This window comes from Dendropsophus ebraccatus, chromosome 3 (genome assembly GCF_027789765.1).
Source record: "Dendropsophus ebraccatus isolate aDenEbr1 chromosome 3, aDenEbr1.pat, whole genome shotgun sequence".
Lineage (NCBI taxonomy): Eukaryota > Metazoa > Chordata > Amphibia > Anura > Hylidae > Dendropsophus > Dendropsophus ebraccatus.
The window spans coordinates 171005154-171024547 of record NC_091456.1 but is presented as its reverse complement, the minus strand read 5'-3'; the positions used below and the strand labels follow the sequence as shown (position 1 = coordinate 171024547).

Sequence of the window (19394 nt, the reverse complement as noted above, 5' to 3'; positions counted from 1 at the left end):
CATTACCTTCCACGGTCCCAGTGTTCTCCTGCCCTCAGTTCACTTCCCAGAGCCGCTGCTGTAGCTTCAGAGCAGATCTCTGAACTGACAGGCCACCCAGCCAGTCACTAGACGGGACCACTGTGGCCAATAATTGGCTGAGCGGCCTGTCAGTTCAGATTTTGGCTCTGAAGCTATAGCAGCGGCTCTGGAAAGCGATCGGAGGGCAGGAGAACACCGGGACCATGGACAAGTAATGTATACAGTTTATTTATTTAATTTTTTTATACAGTCACCAGCCGTCAATACCCAATGATTTTAGGTCGGGACCAAAAGATGCGATCAGCCAATATCATTGTTTTCTCTATTGCACTGTGTGTAATACGGCCCTTACTGAAGGTCTAACCTCCCCTTATACTTTCAGGAGCCATAAAAATAAAAGAAAAATCTAGGACGCTGAGTAACCTCTCCTAACTCTCTATCCTAGGTGAACATGACCCCAGGCGGCAGCAGCAGTCACGCGCCCTGCTCGGCCCATTGATGGAGGAAGTTACAGCGAGAACAGGTGCAGAATATTCTTCCGTTCTGCAAATAGCTGTGAAGTTTTTAATTAAAGGTAATTGACTTTGGAGCGGGGAGACGAATGGGTGTGAAACTTCCTGCATCCTATTTTGCAGGGAACTGGATCTCATGCCAAAGAAAGCACTGTAAATAGAAGTCACAATCGGTGCCTCGGGCAGGTGGGAGCACTGCTAGCAGACCTCAATGAACTTGCATTGGTTTGTGGTGGATAAATAGAATGAAAAGACTGTCGTGACCATCTAAATCCCCCTATATAGGTGGGTGGTCCAAGCTTCTGTCCAAGAGTTTTCTACAATCTGGGCCTGTTCGAAAGTCATTTTCATGGTCTTTGTTTAAGAGGGGTTAGTCAGTAGAACATAATATATCTGATGCCTCTGTAGAGAATAGATCAGATTCTTAAAGGGGTGCTCCAGCAGAATTTTTTTTCTTTTAGAAAATCAGTTATATAGATTTGTAATTTACGTCTATTTAGAAATCTCAAGTCTTCTAAGTACTTATCAGTTGCTGTATGCCCTGCAGGAAGTGATGTATTTATTCCATTCTGACACAGTCCTCTCTGCTGCCACCTCTGTCCATGTCAGGAACTGTCCAGAGCAGGAGAGGTTTTCTAAGGGAATCTTGACTGTTCCTGACAGACAGAGGTGGCAGCAGAGAGCACTGTGTCAGAACAGAAAGAATAAATCAGTTTATGCAGGACACACAGCAGCTGATAAGTACTGGAATACTGGAGATTTTTTAAATAGAAGTGATTTACAAATCCATATAACTATCTGAAACCAGTTGATTTAAAAGAAACAAGTTTTGTCTGAGTACCCCTTTAAGTGTATATTATAACTTTTATTTACTTTCAAATGACAAATCAGCCTAGATATGAGGATGAATGGCAACCGTATTGCCATATTGAATATTTACATAATACAGAACATACAACCCCTTAAACAGGAAATTCTCTTACACATACATAAACATTGGACTTGACTGTCTGAAATTACTTACATGTTTTGCATGGAGTTATGGTCTCAAACACTTTGTTCTCGGCGAGTCTTATCCTACCGGTTCCCCAAATAGTCTTAAGATTTGGTCGAAGTTCATAAGTTCCTTGAAGACCATAATAATCTCCGATCACCTGGAGTATAAGAACAAAGAAATTATAATTTATTATTAATAGTAAATTGTCATCTTAGGTAATGTCTGTCAGACATCATAACACAAGTCACGCTGTATTACAGACAGAGCAGGAGGAGCTGAGCAGATTAGGGAAAGGATTTAGTAGAACTATGATTAGAAGCCTGTGAGCTGTCCGTAGGATCTTGTAACTCACAGAAAGTCAGCTGATCCAGGACAGACCATGGCTACGACCACACGTCATCTCTTTTTTTTTGGCTGCTACACAGGTGTTTTTTTGGATGGCCGTCATTTCAAGGCCATACAATGGCTCATTTTCAAAACAGCGTCTGTTATTTGGGGGCAGGGGGAGAGATGTTGTGTGGTTGTGGTCCACTTCCTTTGACAAAAACACTGTGAATTTCTATGGGTCAGGCTGGTGGTCACATGACGCAGTTACAATTATTAAATGCATGGATGCAGCTGTGCTGGAATGAAACAGATGGCACTGTGGGACAAGTGATGGTGGTGAGTGTACATTATACAGGCAAAAAACAGCAACCCTATGTCATAATTAGTTTTTCTAATCACAATCATTCTCATCATCTATTCTCAACCATGTCTCTCATTTCTTTGCTTCATTCGCAACTCAAATACAGACCGAGATTTGGAAAGAGACAGTGCTATAAACCATGTAATGGCCATGTTTCCCTATTGCAGCTCCCATTTGCTTTAGTGATATCCCAGCATGCCCACCACAGAATAAATGGAGCTGAGGCTTCTCTGTTGACAGTGTATCTGTCGTCAGGAGCAGATCCGCGTGCTCAGCTCCCGACACTGTTGGAGCCCCCCTGACAGATTCGACAGCATCCATGGCAGCCAGCCTGGCCAGGTGCAGGGAGCGCGCCAATGGCATGCCTAGATACCGTCCAGCCGGGTTGCAAGGGGCACGTCGGTATCCTTTGATCTTGCCATGTCCGGGGCTTCGCCGCCTCCGGCTGATCGGCATAGCCGGCCATTATAATTAACTGCTGACTGGCAGCCATTCTCTTGGATCACGGTTTGTACTGCCCTGCTCTCTTGTTGCTGACTTGGATCTCTGACTCTGTTATATTGTGTTGAGTTTGTCTTGTCTTTGTTCCGTGTTCACACTTATATAGTATAAGGGACTGTCGACCGGTTGTCCTCTGCAGTTAGGGCTGTTAGGCAAATAGGCAGGGACAGCGGGGCGGGTGCCAGCGTCAGGGCTACACCCGTCTTTTGTTGTTCTGGTCCTATATCCTGACAGTATCTGGGTGTTGGTATCCCAGATCAGATATCAATGGCCTGAGTATAATTCATCAATATTTTGGGACCCCTTTAAGCCATTCAATAATAAATGCAATGTTTTAATCATCATATCATCTGTAATACAGTTTCAGGGTAATAATTTTGAACCCTCCTCACTTAATCCACCACCAGATGACCCCACAGTATTATATATTTTTTTTTGCCGTATGGCCTGATCTGCCCAGTGTATCTAGACAGAGAGCGATCAGCAAAGTCAAAGGCCGGGGTTTTCTCACTTGGCTCCATTCATGGAGATAGAGGCTAGCCAAAAGTTCGAAAAAATTTAAAAGTAAATAGCTCTGAGATTTTTCCTATATGTGAAAGATACACTGAATGCAATAGCCAAAGACCAGACTAGATTTTATTATTTCAAATTCTGTTTGTGGCTTATTTCACTAAATTGTGGTCGGAGCGTGTTTAGACTGTGGTAGGAACATGTACCTGATTAACACAGACGGGTTCTGTGCAAGCAAAGTGTGACTGATCCTTAAGTAATCATAATTTAATGATAATATTTCAGATTTCGATTCCATTCCGTACAAACCCAGAGAACACAACCATTGTTTGCATTTTTGTCCCGAGCATATTTCGCCTTAAGAATGTCAATTATGTGAAAACATTTACGGCCAGACGGCGACATTTTCTTGGGTTTCTACAAGACTGCAAAGAATTCAAGACAATGTAGCTTGTTGGTTGCTTTCCCCATCTAGTTTTTCGTCTACGTCTAGAGGGGTAGCTATAGTGCATGTACAGATAGCAGTGGCCCCTTTTCCTCGGAAACCCATAGAGCCCACAAATTTATCATTTATTTATCCTATAAGACCAGATGTACAAGGATGGGTTCACACTGCATTTTTGCAGTCCGTTTTGCTTTTTCCATCTGTTAAAACGATAAAAACCTATGTATTTGTGTGCACATGTTTAGATCTGTTTTTCCATTGACTTCCATTATAAAAAAGAGGATCAAAACACATGAGTTTTTTAGCGCACACAAAGACATGGTTGACCATAATTGCATGTGTTTTTTTATTCATTTTTTGCATAAAACGAATGGAAAAAAAGACAGACTGCAAAAACGCAGTGTGAACCCAGCCTAAGACCCCAATGCCAAATCTTTAATAGGGCCTTAAACCTATCATGTGCCATTTATAAGACTGGTGTATTCTTATGTGGCGAGGCGTCTTTACACCACTGCAACTGCTACCTCTACCTAATATATCTATACCCCAATACAAGCTCATCTCACTATGCAATTAAACTATGTTTATACAACATACAACTAAAGCTGTAAGCTCTTTGCTTGGTGAAGTTATACCCCATTCATAAAAGCATTCTTAGCCCTACAATCCCTGCTTGTTCAATGACTGCACCAGCAGAGTAGTGAGTACGGCTATGGAGTATTATATAGGAAGGAACTCAGGATTAGTATAGGATAAGTAATGAAACATATGTACACAGTGACCCCACCAGCAGAATAGTGAGTGCAGCTCTGGAGTATAACACAGGATGTAACTCAGGATCAGTACAGGATAAGTAATGTAATGTATGTACACAGTGACCCCACCAGCAGAATAGTGAGTGCAGCTCTGAAGTATAACACAGGATGTAACTCTGTGTACATACATTACGTTACTAATCCTGTATTGATCCTGAGTTGCATCCTGTAAATTTACTCCAGAGCTGCAATCACTATTCTGCTGTTGATGCCACTGTGTACATACATTACATTACTGATCCAGCGTTAGATCCTGTTTTATATTCCAGAGCTGCACTCACTATTCTGCTGGTGGGGTCACTGTGTACATATGTTACATTACTTATCCTGTACTGATCCAGCGTCCCCGCCAGCAGAATAGTGAGTGCAGCTCTGAAGTATAATACAGGATGTAATTCAGGATTAGTAATGTATGTACACAGTGACCCCACCAGCAGAATAGTGAGTGCAGCTCTGGAGTACAGGATGTAACTCAAGATCAGTACAGGAATGTAAGATCATTGCTATCTCAGAACCCTTTGTAACTATACCATTTTGTGTTGGGTGTCATATCCTTCCAAAACCAGAAGCACACCAGGTGGTTACTGGTTATAGGACCCATGGTAGATTTGGGTTTGGAAAAGTCAGTAATAGGATCTTGTTAGAAGATCTAGTTCTGCAACATCTGTAGAGCTGCAGTCTTCCATAATCCATTCTACAGAATTCTAGAATTGCTGCGCTACGTCCAACAATAAGTTACACAGACATCGCCTTCTTCTGGGGTCTTAGTCAACAATGCACTCATCTCAATGTATACTTCTCTGAAGCCCATTGTATTATCTAGAGTAATGGCTTCATATCAGATTTGGCCAATTTACATACGTAATTCCCATATTATGTGCAACTTAGTAAATCAAGCCTATTGGTTTCATCGCTGCTCTCCAGCTAAGGTCAGGGGAAAGGAGGGTTATGTATGAAGCTGCTATGGTTTCAGCATGGGACGGGGTGACATGAATATTCTTTCAGGTCAAAGGAAGTTCGTTGGCTCGGCTCATACCGAATATAATGTGCAACGTGTAATATCCTTTAAAAGAACAAGGATCACAATTTCATGCAGAACAGACTTGTGATCGCGCTGCCAAAGGAAGATTATAGCGCAAGATATAAGTCATAAGGTTGTAGTAAAAGTGCCATGAGAATCATATAGTAAATTGGAAATAGTCCATAGATTTACAACGCCTTCAAGGCAAGCAAAAATACAGATGTATAAAAGGCAAAATTCCCATTGTAAACCTATACAGAAAGCAGCAACTTGGTGACAACCGCCATGGTGAAGACCGCCATTGTCAGCATTGAGTAGCACAAGAAATAGATTTTTCTTCTAAGAAAAGTCCATAAAAGTCATATCTGTAGGAGTCTGATCAAAGTGACCCCATCTGATCCCAAGGATAGAGTAGCCGAATCACCGACCCCAACAGACTTTCATGCATGTGTGGTCATGCTCTGAGTAGAGAGTGTACCTGGGCCAATATTGGTGGATAATGGCACTGAGCCAAGGAGTATTTCTCTTTTGCGTTAGGATTTGGCTGAACTAGATGGAATATGCCTATAACTAAAGTAGAGGAGTTTGCTATGAGCTCCTAAGTAGTCTGAGGTATAGGCAGCCTTACTTGGCAGATACTTATCTGACCTATATGGTTTTCTGGGAAACTATTAATACAGTTTCATATGGCTAGGCTGGTGTTAAAAAATGAGTACTCAGCTTTCCCGAACCTCCACGGTTCTGATGGTGCTTTGGTCCTGCTGCGCAGCACTTCCTGGTCTCAGCACAAAGAAGGGCCAATCCCACCTAGTGATTAGTTGAATGGGCACTTTTTTGTGTCAAAACTGAGACCAGGAAGTTGTGCACAAGGGGCATGGGCACTAAGGGTGACCATGTCCCTTAAGGTGCCTAAACACCTTCAATAACCGTTATCTCTTTCCAATGATCCCCATACGCACGTATGTTTGGCACGACGGAACATTCATGTGTATCGTATAGATAGGGGTGAGCTACAGCCAGACAACCCTGGCACCTGCTTATCCCTCCAGGAACACAGGGATCTGGCAGTGAAGATCCATGATTCCTGACCCCTAATCCCACCAACACCATCTGTCATTGGACACTCGGGAGGCCCCATACACCCTGAGGGCAGGTTTGATTGACTTTAGTATCGAGTGGGAACATTTACACCTTGTTTAACCCTACCTATAGCACTTTGCCAAACACTAAATAAACTCACAGATCAGAGCGGGCAAAACTTTAGGCATTCCTTGGTTTCTTTGCCAAACATGACCAGGCTACAGAGGAATGCCGATCCCACATTGTATATAAACAGCTGACATCATTGCATTTTTGTCAGACATATACACAGGAGATGCTTTAATCTCCACACAAAAAAAGGCTAAAACCTCTGGCAAACACACAGCCAGGAACAATACAAGTATGCTGGAGTGTATACACTGCTCGCTGTCCAGGGGTTAGTGCTGCGGTGTCAGACTCACGGCCATCCAGCTCTTGCAAAACTACAATCCCCATCATACCTGGATAGCTAAAGCTTTAGCTGTCCCGGCATGATGGGAATTGTAGTTATGCAACAGTCGGAGTTTGACACCTATGAGTATGAAAAAGAGAAAATGAAGTCTAATGGTACCAGAGAGAACTCTTACCTCCTGAGTACCCTTTTCAAGATCAGTCATGCCGATCACTGAGAAATCCCCGTATCTGTCTCCATTGGCGTCGATGGACACTTGTCCGGCAATACCTGCAGAATGGCATTCAGGGGATTAGGAAAGGATTTAATTTGGTCATATATGTCAGTACAGGATAAGTAATATAATGTATATACACAGTGACCCCACCAGCAGAATAGAGAGTGCAGCTCTGGGGTATAATACCAGGATCAGTACAGGATAAGTAATGTATTGTATATACACAGTGACCCCACCAGCAGAATAGTGAGTGCAGCTCTGGAGTATAATACAGGATCAGTACAGGATGTAATTTAAAATGTACATACACAGTGATACAATCCTTAGCTTAGATTATTCTCTATATAAACTATAACATAAAAACAAAGTTGCTTCCGGATACTTTTTCCTTAATAACAAAATTTTGATTGAAAATGTAAGCGCTTGTTTTCTTAGCTTTCTACATGCTTATGGGGGAAGCATCCAAAGCCCCGGCTCAACATGACTGATATTAATAAACTCCAGGGAGTCCAGGAAAATCCTTTACTCGTCTGGATAAAAATATTATTCTTAAAGGGAAAAAAGCCGGAAATTCAAATTAATCTATAATTAAAGAAAACAAGTCTGTTACTTCCAATATTGGATCTGTACGCCCTGGGGGATCTGTTATAATCACACGTTATACAGATGTCCGCCCTCCCCCATCATTATAAAGAATGAAGACGAATTAAAGGGGACAAAGATGGTTCACAGCAAGTTATAACATCTTAATTTATATATTGTGTTTGTATCTGGTTATATGAACTTAGGAAGAAACAAACTGTATATACCAGGGGTGGGAAACCATCGGCACTCCAGCTGTTGCAAAACTACAATTTCCATCATGCCTGGACAGCCGAAGGCATGATGGGAATTGTAGTTTTGCAACAGCTGGAGTGCCGAGGGTTCCCTAACTCTGGTATATACGCTTTCTGGTCATATAGGTTGTGGCTGTTGCCCATAGCAACCGATCACAGCTCAGCTTTCATTTTACCACAGTAATATAAGAAATGAAAGCTGCGCTGTAATAGGTTGCTATGGGAAACCAAGTCCAGTATGTTCCACCATGACACCCGCACCTGTCCGTGGACCCATGTGACCCGTGCATTGTTTAGTGCTGACGTATGGCAGTCTGTACACGGTCTTTCTGTATCTATAAATGGACTCCACAAACAACATCCTAAAAACCATTTAATAACTAACACTGTGCTCTTCCGTCGCCTCTTGTGCTCTTTGGCAGGAAAAAGAAAGTCAAATAATAACTCCCCCTGAGAATATAAACACGTGAGCTTGTCGCCCACCAACTCCTCGGAAAATTTCATTATGTCCTCAGTGCTCGGCCACCGCCGCTACTTCAGTTATTGTTACTATCTACGATTATTCTGGTCTACAGGGAATCCAGGGTAGAAATGAGGTATATTCAGGGCATTCAGAGTATATTCACTGCTTAATAAAATAGGAAAAAACATGAACATCTCAGTTTAACAAGTCAACCTGTCCATATAGAAAGCAGAAGCCTGCCTTTGTTAATCTGAGTTGTATGTTTGGGGCAAAAGGCGGTGAGACCAAGTACACTAAAGACAACAGCAAAACAACCCTGATAGGGAACGGTACAGATAACGGCCACGGACACGGTGGATCTGCTGTAGCACTACTAGCGATGATGCAAGCCGCAGCAGGGAGCTGAGTCTAAGGGACCTATTTCACGGGAGCGATAATCGGTAGAATCGGCCCCATTCGGCCGATTATCGCTCGGTGGAATAGAGAGAACGATCAGCCAATGATCGTGTCATCGGCTGATCGTTCATTTAGGTTTAAACCTAAAATCATCTTTCGCCACCCGCGCATCGCTACAGTGGAATAGCGGTGCGCGGGGGCGACCGACGATTCAAGCAGAGCAGCATACATTACCTGTCCGGGCTTCTCCTCCGCTCAGTCTTCCTCCCTGGGTCCCGCTCGCAGCATCAGCTCAGGAGCGGCATGACTGAGCTGTCAGACCGCTCAGCCAATCACTGTCCGGGAACGCCGCGGCCAGTGATTGCAGCCCTCGCTTAACGATCATCGGGGCCGTGGAATAGGCCCAGTAGACGAGCGCCGATCTGCTAGATCTAGCAGATCGCCGCTCGTTTACATCGTTGCTCGGCCCGTGGAATATGCCCCTAAGGGGCAGGTGGTCTTTAGCAGTGCCCACTGCAAGGCGGGATGTACTTGCTATGGCAGGCGACCCCCAGGTTGCTACCCCTGGCTTGGCTTGCTAGCGGCGGGTGACTCACCGCTGAAACCTGCAACACAGGCAGGAACCACAGATGGATGGAACTGGGAATAGCTGGAACCACGGGAGAGCTGGGACCACATGCTAGAAAACATGCAGAAGCTCCAACAGAGGGGTCAGGGAGGTGCACAGATTTATAGGGGAGTGTTGGGTGCACTTAACCAATAAGGAACGTACCGTCCCTTTAAATCAGCAAGAGTCGGCATGCGCGCTGTCCAGAGCAGAACACAGCAGCAGCGTGACCAGGTGAGGCATCCGGGGGGAAAAGAGACAGCAGCGCTGGGCATCTACATGTGGGCTTCATTGTCTGCTAGAGTGTGTTGGCGGGGAGAGCAGGTGCAGTGGCAGGTCGGGACAAGGGTCTCCGCTGCAGCTATAACAAAGAGAGCTGCACAGGGACCAGTAGAAGTACCAGTGTCTGCTGCCTTATATGAGGACAGGAGAAATGCTGCTAGAGCCCAACAAAATGTCCTCAAGGGTCACCTCACTAACCAAGCTGTCAGAAACAGACCCCCCATAATGGTGACATTAAGGCTCAATGTCCTCTAGTGGGACCATACAGCTGCACTGGCATCCACTAGAATTGGCAGGTCCACCATTGGCTCCCCATTATCCTCACAGAGGAGAGTAGATTTACAATCTGCACATGGGACAGATGTGAAAGTCTGGGGTTGCCTTAATGCAACATCATCCAGCATCTCCTGTTCCGTCAGCAATGGTATAGGGTGGGAAATCCCTGGTGTTATGTACTAGTATAAAATGCTCAGAGCCAATGTCAGAAATTGAGGCCCTGGGTTCCTACTAGTGCAAAACAATGCCTGGCCTCACGGGGATGGAGCGTGTAGGCAGATCCTGAATGGTAAAAGCACTGATGCAATTGACTGGTCCTCATTTTCTCCAGACCTGAATCCATTTGAGAACCTCCAGGACGTCTTGTTTCACTACACCCAATTTTGCTAAGTAGCATGCCCAGACGTTGTATGGAGTTCATACAGACATCTAAAGGTCATACGCACTGACTTTGATTTTTTTTTACTTTGATCTTTTAAGCTTTTGGTTTCCATTAACCATTGATACATCATTGTGTTCTAGGCTAATTACACAAAAGATTTTTGACTTTTGGCTCCATCCTTTATTGAAATTTAATGCGCCAGTTACGCGTTTCCTTATTTTTTTTTAAAGCTGTGCACATAAGGCCAAAGCCCTTTTTTACTATATCACTTTGACTTTAATGGGATATGCTGTATGATGTTTCTGCTTTTTCTTGGTGTCATTTCTTTAAGAAGGCAGCCATGTTTTTCTAAGTCTTTACAATCCCTTAGTGTCATCTCCCTGGACATCACCACCTCTGGTGCACCTGACAACCCTGGCCAATGCATCTAGAAAACCCACTGGCAATCTCAGCTCTGCTGTTTCCGTTTAAAAACTTTTATATTAGGTCTGTGAAACCATATGTATGTGCAAACAGGGTTCTTTTCCCTGAAGCAATGTTCCTCTGAGCCCTGGTACGTCTTCAAAGAAAGATGAGCGCATGGAACAATGGATGGATCCAGTGTACACAGTCGCCTTTGTTTGCACAGTGAAGATTAGACTTGGAGACGATTCTGTGTCCTGAGATAAGAAAGTATTGTATATCTAGTATGTGAAGACCAACATCATGGCGGCTTCTAGACACTGCTGGTTTGGTTTTTATCAATCTCTGCCATTTACAATAACAAGTGTAACAATAGAAAGAACACATATCATCCGTAAGCAGATGTAGACGAGCCGATGGGCTGGTGCCATGTTGTGTTCCTTATATAAAGCAGCAGGGGAGAATTTCGCCCTCTGTTATGCTTGGCATCTCTTTACCCCTGGGATGCTCCTTGCCCTAAGTGGCTTCAGTCATTGGGCAAATGGTACAGCGGCAATGGTAGTGGTGATGTGGTACTTGGGTTATGGAGGATTTATGAAGTAGGGACCCTGGGGCATCTGAGGCACTGTATGGGGGTATTTGTGGCAATCTCTGAGGCTGGCATTCTGAGGTCATCTGACAGTAAGAGCAGTGATTGGCTGCAGTGATTACATGTCAGTATGACATATCAAGGACTGGCAGAGGATCACGGGACATATGCACAGATACCCAGGTTTTGCACTCTACCTTTTTTAACACTAACTAGAGTGGGCATCCTCTGTGCATTTGGCCCACCAACGTCTTGTCGGTTTACTTGCAGTCATATCCATCCCTTCATTTTCTAGTGGTAGAGCATTGTTTAATCTGACGGTTCTGGGACAGTCCTCAGTAGTAGCAGCAAGGAAATATTGGATCTCTGGGTTGTTGGTGAAAACTATGTATGGTTCAGTTTTTGCCCTGACTTTTACCTTTCACCTCTGCCTACGATGTATGTGCAATGTTTATATAATGATACCTTAGAATTTTCTTAGAATTTTTATTTTACGGAAAAAAGAATTCTTGAAATTTGTCATAATCTGACCCGGGAGCAATCCTGCAAGGCAGGTCTAGCCTGTTGTGTATGCATTTTTCGAGTGCTGATATAGCAGAGCTGAACAGATCATTTTACTGTTTGAAACCTCACTACGAATATGGGGTTGTCTGTGTCTGCTGTGTGCCTTCCTGCCTGATCTCAGATGCAGCCACGTACCTGGCAGCCAGGTCGCCCAGCCGATCAGTACACAGGGTGTACCATGCATAAGTCCATATTGAAATTTCTTAAATTTCTTTACATTTTTCTTCTGTAAGGGAACAAAAACCCTGGGCTGACATGTGAGCCGTCAACATTCCTAGGTCTGCTCTTTTACATGCACTTGACAATGTCACTTTCTATCTGCAATACAATTTGTAAAATATTCCAGCAGAAGAAAGGACCTGCGGCACTTACTAAAATTCATCTCAGCCAACTTTATTTTTCAAACAGGGTCACAGGACACAGGTAAGGCCAAGCGGAAGTGTCGCGTGGAGCAAAATGGGCTGTCGCCATCCATGTTTCTGCTCTGCTTCTGACAATTGGTTAAATGTTCAGAAAGATTCTAGAAAGGTTTACAATTAGCGTTGAGCAGATTTGCCGAATTGGCCAGGTTCAGTAACTTTCTCCGAATCTCAATGTTTGGCATTTGACTCCCGGCCGCTGCAGAAGTTAGATGCCGACTTAGGAAGTCCTGGAAAACACAGATACAGCCATAGCCCACAGGCTCTATGCATGTTTTTCTGTAAAAAAAACTTCCAACATCCAACTTCTACAGCTGCCGGGAGTCAAATGCCAAACATTCAAATTCTGAGAAAGTTGCTGAATCCAAACGGTTCTGTAAGTCCGCTCAACACTAATCCCAATCTGACCTGGACACAATCCTGTAAGGTAGGTCTAGCTTGTTGCACATGTATGTTCCTTCTTGGTGCAGAGGTAGCAGAGCTGAATTGGTCAATAATTTAGTGTTACACCATATCGGGGCATACTATCCTATCTGATCTGACTGGGCCCAAGGAGATTTGGAATTGCTTGCTAGGTGGTCTGGTTGCCTAGGCTAGTGTCAGATGCCCAGTAAGCACAACCACTTTAAAGGAGTTCCATAGTATATGTCACCAATTGGTTTGATCAAGTTTTTTTTTACTAAACAGTCTGTACATGGAGTCTGATAATGCTGCACTTAGATGATGCTCAAACCTTAAGGGGTTTAGTTCCTCCATTTTACCCAGAAAACCCCTTTATGGTCTCCAAGAATTCTGCAGAGAGTTCAGACCAAGATGAAATTGCTCTAATGGAGAACCAATGAGTCCTGTGCCTGCCCTGGCTGTACAATAATAATTGGCCATATGGGCTCCTGTTACATTCAAACCCAACTGAATAATATGGCCAAAGCGAATAATAATAATAGCAGCAGCAGCAGAGTAGATAATGCCAATACATATGGCCTGCATGGTGTAATTGGTTCATGGCTCCTCAGTGCCCTTCCCTTTGGCAGCATACATATAGCATGCCCCATATAGATTAACACCTATGCTGCTAAACTGCCAAATTGCCATCAGTTTTTACCTTCATACGTCCTGTTCCACATCCGCTGCACAAGTTTCTCTCCATCCTTTTTGCTAAAGCCGCTCTTCAGCAATTCATGTAATGCCAGGGCGTAGAGGATGATGGCATCATGGAAACCTTCCACAAACATGTTCACCTGAAACAGAAGATGGAAATGGTGAACAGAACTGTTTAATCTTAAAGATAACCAGATTTTATTACAAACATTAAATAGTTTTTGTATAGTTTGTGGCTATGCGCAATAATAAATTATTGCAATTTTTACACTGGCCCCTAGAAAGATCCACAGTCGGCTATGCTGTATAGACTGGACCAGACTGAGCAGAACCATCTCATTATAATTACAAAGTATTAATGATAGCTTTCAGCTTTGCTGTATATACTGGGTCAGAGTGAGAAGAGTCATCTAATTATCATTACAAGATGAGATATTTAAATTAAAGCTTTTAAACTGGATATGTATATATCACTTTATCCTCTGCTCTTAGCTTACACAATCATTCCCCAGATAGTTTCTGCTTGTCTTCTGATCGCTCCCACTTGACTGCTGATTCTGGATCCTGCTCAACATACCGTCCCCGGACCAGAGCAGGAACCAGACTGTCTACTCCACACAATAGCCCTTTGCACCCGCTGCCAAAAAAAAAGGCTTCTACATCCTCCAGATATTTCATTTTATGCAAATGACAAGAACCAAAGACGAGAAGAAGAGAATGTGGAAACACAGGCGAGAAGTGATTGACACTGACATATGACATAATGCACGGAGCAGGGCTCTGGGGGATCACCCATTGACCTGTATTCATATATCACTTTTCTCTGTGAGTGATGCATCTTGCCTGTCATATGTGCAGATGCAGCAAAGCTCAGTACTAGTGGTTATGACAAGTGATAGAAGAGGAAAAGGATAAGTCTTCTCAAAGTGATTAGGACCAAAAGTAACCATATGAGTGGCCAAGTATTTTAATGGACAGCATGCAGTACTGCATTCCCCCTGTGGGTGCACTGTACTGTTTTGGTATGGGATAATGCGTGATTGAGGCATTGGGGGCAGTCTACAGTCTGTAACTCTTCAAGACCCCAAGACTTGATCAATGTGTTTTACATTACATAGATCAATAGAGAGAAGCCTATAGATGGAGCCTAGAGAATGGGACATATTATACTGGGATCTGAAATGTTACATTTTGTTCCTTTAAGTGTTTTGTGAAGCAGTTTTCCAGATGTCAGGTTGCTTGTGTAAATAAATGACCCCCCCATCTTATCGCCTCGTATTGTCATCACTGTGTTCTGAGGATATTCAGGGCGGCTAAACACACGTCACACGTGTTGGCAACTTGCCAGTTCTAGCAATAGGAAGAGACCGACATGACACACGCACATGGGTGGAGGAAATGATAAGGATAGGAAATAATAGTGGCGCACACAGCTGGAATATGGAGACAAATGTTATCTCTCCATGAGGAACGAGAGGCAAAACGTGAACTGCACCAAATATTACACAGGAGCTTGTCATATCGGAGAGAAAATAGGGGTCTGACTGTAAACTAATAAGAGGAGGCACATTATATCACATGGCACCTCCACTTTTCCTTTGTGCTTTTTCATGTCTTTCCTTCTATCTTTTTACTTCTTCCTTTCTACTTACTTTCTTTTTAATTTCTTCTTTGTTACCCCCTCTACTTACTTTCTTTTTAATTTCTTCTTTGTTACCCCCTCTACTTACTTTCTTTTTAATTTCTTCTTTGTTACCCCCTCTACTTACTTTCTTTTTAATTTCTTCTTTGTTACCCCCTCTACTTACTTTCTTGCTTTTTTTTTACTTCTTCCTTTCTACTTTCTTTTTTACTTCTACCTTTCTTGTTTCATACTTCTTCCTGGCTTCTTTTTTACTTCTTCCCTTCTTCTATTCTATTTCTTCCTTACTATCTTCAACTTCTTAATTTTTTTTGTACTTTTTTCTCTTTATACTTTCTCCTTTTTTACCCCATCTACATCTTATTTTTTCATTTCTTCCTTCTTTTAATTTGCTCCTTCGTTCCATTCTCTTTACCACTTGTTTTTCTCCTTTATCATCTTTCTCTCTCATTCTTTCTTATTCTTCTTTTTTACCTTCCTTACTTCTTCCTTTCTTCTCTCTTCCTTTCTTCTTCTTTACTTACTTCTTTCTTCTTTCTCACTTCCTCCTTTCTTACTTTTTCCTTTCTTCTTTTTTACTTTTTACTTCCTCCTGTCTTCCTTTCTTATTTTTTTACTTCCCCCTTTCTGCTATTGTATTTCTTCCTTACTACTTACTTTCCTCATCCTTTTTCTTTGCTATTTTCTTTCCCTTTTTTCACACTTCCTCTGATTTTACCCCCCTCTACATCTTATCCTATTATTTTTTCCTTATTCAAATCTGCTCCTTTGTTACTTCCTCTTTACTCCTGTTCTTTTACCCCTTCATCTTTCTCATTCTGTTTTGTTCTTCATATCTCTTGCTCTACAACATAATCTGCTTCCTCTTTCTCTACACAATTAACTCCTTCTTTGACCCATTTCTCCTCTTTTCTATCCTTCTCCTCTGTCTTTTTCCCTCCCTTGAACCCTATCGCCAATTCCTTCCTTCATTCCTCCCTCAATCCCTCATCCTCCATTCCTTCCCTCCCCCAGGCATCATCTAGATCAGGGGTGGGGAACCTTTTCCATGTCGAGGGCCGGTCGGGCCTTAATAAAATCATTCGAGGGCCGCACTCAATGTTATACCGTGCGCGGCAGTTAGTAGCGGGGGTTTGCAGCACCCGAACAAGGCAAAGTATTGTTCCCCTAATGCCCCTGCTATTGTAGTTAACCCTCTGTGATGCCCCTTGTACCTGATTTGAATCCTTAGTGATGCCCCTGGTAGCCTAGTTAACCCCTCAGTCATGTCCCTGGTGGCCTAGTTAACCCCCCCAGTCATGTCCCTGGTAGCCTAGTTAACTCCTCAGTCATGTCCCTGGTAGCCTAGTTAACCCCTCAGTCATGTCCCTGGTGGCCTAGTTAACCCCTCAGTCATGTCCCTGGTAGCCTAGTTAACTCCTCAGTCATGTCCCTGGTAGCCTAGTTAACTCCTCAGTCATGTCCCTGGTGGCCTAGTTAACCCCCAGTGTCTGCCCCAAATGAAAAAAATAAACATCCCACTCACCTTTCCTCCGCTCCCACGCTGTCCAGGTCCTCTTCTCCCTCCTCTCTTCTGTGCCGGTCTTCTCCTGCAGGCGGCGCGCGATGAAATGACGTCATCGCGCGCGGCCCGCAGGAGTCAGAAGATGTGCGCCGCGCTGGTGAGGCAGGAGCCGGCATACAACACATCTTCCTGTGTCTGTGCCAGCTCCTGCCTCACCAGCGCGGCGCACGTCACAGGAGGGCAGGAGACAGAAGATGTGCACCGCTCTGAGGGGAAGGAGCCGGCACTCACAGCATCCTCCTGGCAGCTGTCACAGACACAGGAGGATGCCGTGTGTCGGCTCCTTCTCCTCCAGAGCGGCGCATGTCACAGGGGAGCCGCGGGCCATATCCGGAGGTGTCAGGGGCCGGATGCGGCCCGCGGGCCGGAGGTTCCCCACCCCTGATCTAGATACATACATTCTATAGCATTGCTTATCAATCCAGAACCAAAGACTGGGCCTGATTCACACTTCTCTCAGTAATGCAGTGTTCTTGTGATCTAAATCATCAAATGTAATATCCTGCTAGTATATTCAAGCCAGGAGAGCAGAAGACATAGAGGTCCTAGTGGTGCAGCCCCAGGCAAATAATGCCAAATAAGACCAGACCCTCTGCATTTACATAGCCCAGACCAAAGGCCCCTATATACAGACTATGAGTCTCCTTCGCAGACCAGACCTTTGGCGTTTGTGCATAATGCCACAATGTAGAATGGATCTCGGCCGCACGTTACTTTAAATTCTCCACCAAATATTTCTAGCAAAACATCTTGGCATTTTCCCATAGATATGCCACAGTGTCTGCTATAGTTACTGAAAGCAGACAATATCAGACACTTCATAGGGATGCAAGGTTAACAACTCCAACATCGTGGGAAACACCATGAGATGTCTCATTCCTGGTATGTTTCCTATCACTAGACCATGCTTCTTGGCCCATAGCAATAACTATCAACATTTACAGGGAACAGAATTTATGACTACTCCGCATGGACTGGGTGATTGTACAACGATTCATATACACATAGCATATGAAGACTCTTTCATATCTGGTTGGGGGTCTACATTCATTATATTAATCACTTCTGATACTTACCTACAAGGGTGGGCATACTGTAGGAGCATCCCAAGCAGATTAGCCAACATATTAGACTGGATAGAATTGTATCACTTTTCAGCTGAGAGCAGGACTAGCTATGTACAATGTATCAGTCTGGGGTCCAGGCTGTAGAGATCACAGAGCATTGTCTAGACTGGATACAATTGTATCACTTCTCAGCTGAGAACAGGACTAGCTATGTACAATGTATCAGTCTGGAGTCCAGGCTGTAGAGCTCACAGAGCATTGTCTAGACTGGATACCATTGTATCACTTCTCAGCCGAGAGCAGGACTAGCTATGTACAATGTATCAGTCTGGGGTCCAGGCTGTAGAGCTCACAGAGCATTGTCTAGACTGGATACAATTGTATCACTTCTTAGCTGAGAGCAGGACTAGCTATGTACAATGTATCAGTCTGGGGTCCAGGCTGTAGAGCTCACAGAGCATTGTCTAGACTGGATACAATTGTATCACTTCTCAGCTGAGAGCAGGACTAGCTGTGTACAATGTATCAGTCTGGAGTCCAGGCTGTAGAGCTCACAGAGCATTGTCTAGACTGGATACCATTGTATCACTTCTCAGCTGAGAACAGGACTAGCTATATACAATGTATCAGTCTGGAGTCCAGGCTGTAGAGCTCACAGAGCATTGTCTAGACTGGATACAATTGTATCACTTCTCAGCTGAGAACAGGACTAGCTATGTACAATGTATCAGTCTGGAGTCCAGGCTGTAGAGCTCACAGAGCATTGTCTAGACTGGATACCATTGTATCACTTCTCAGCTGAGAGCAGGACTAGCTATGTACAATGTATCAGTCTGGGGTCCAGGTTGTAGAGCTCACAGAGCATTGTCTAGACTGGATATAATTGTATCACTTCTCAGCTGAGAGCAGGACTAGCTATGTACAATGTATCAGTCTGGAGTCCAGGCTATAGAGCTCACAGAGCATTGTCTAGACTGGATACACTTGTATCACTTCTCAGCTGAGAGCAGGACTAGCTATATACAATGTATCAGTCTGGGGTCCAGGTTGTAGAGCTCACAGAGCATTGTCTAGACTGGATACAGCTGTATCACTTCTCAGCTGAGGGCAGGACTAGCTATGTACAATGTATCAGTCTGGGGTCCAGGCTGTAGAGCTCACAGAGCATTGTCTAGACTGGATACAATTGTATCCCTTTTCAGCTGAGAGCAGACTAGCTATGTACAATGTATCAGTCTGGAGTCCAGGCTGTAGAGCTCACAGAGCATTGTCTAGACTGGATACAATTGTATCACTTCTCAGCTGAGAGCAGGACTAGCTATGTACAATGTATCAGTCTGGATTCCAGGCTGTAGAGCTCACAGAGCATTGTCTAGACTGGATACAATTGTATCCCTTTTCAGCTGAGAGCAGACTAGCTATGTACAATGTATCAGTCTGGAGTTCAGGATGTAGAGCTCACAGAGCATTGTTTAGACTGAATACAATTGTATCCGTCCAACCATAGCGGAAAAGACACCTTACCAATACACCCCAAGAAAAAAAAAAACATTAATATTTCATCACTCTAAGGGGGCACAAGAAGGTT

General features: G+C 43.8%; 1 protein-coding gene across 2 annotated transcripts in view; it reads right to left on the bottom strand.

The window, feature by feature from the left end:
• The window catches only part of NPR3 (natriuretic peptide receptor 3), a 58272-nt gene that overhangs the window by 5404 nt on the left and 33474 nt on the right, over positions 1–19394 (bottom strand). For both annotated transcript variants that reach the window (XM_069963130.1, XM_069963131.1), the window contains exons 4-6: positions 13538–13673; positions 7178–7272; positions 1558–1687 (exon numbers count right to left, since the gene is read on the bottom strand). In XM_069963130.1, coding sequence (XP_069819231.1) covers positions 1558–1687; positions 7178–7272; positions 13538–13673 — 361 coding nt within the window. The remainder of the gene's footprint in view (positions 1–1557; positions 1688–7177; positions 7273–13537; positions 13674–19394) is intronic.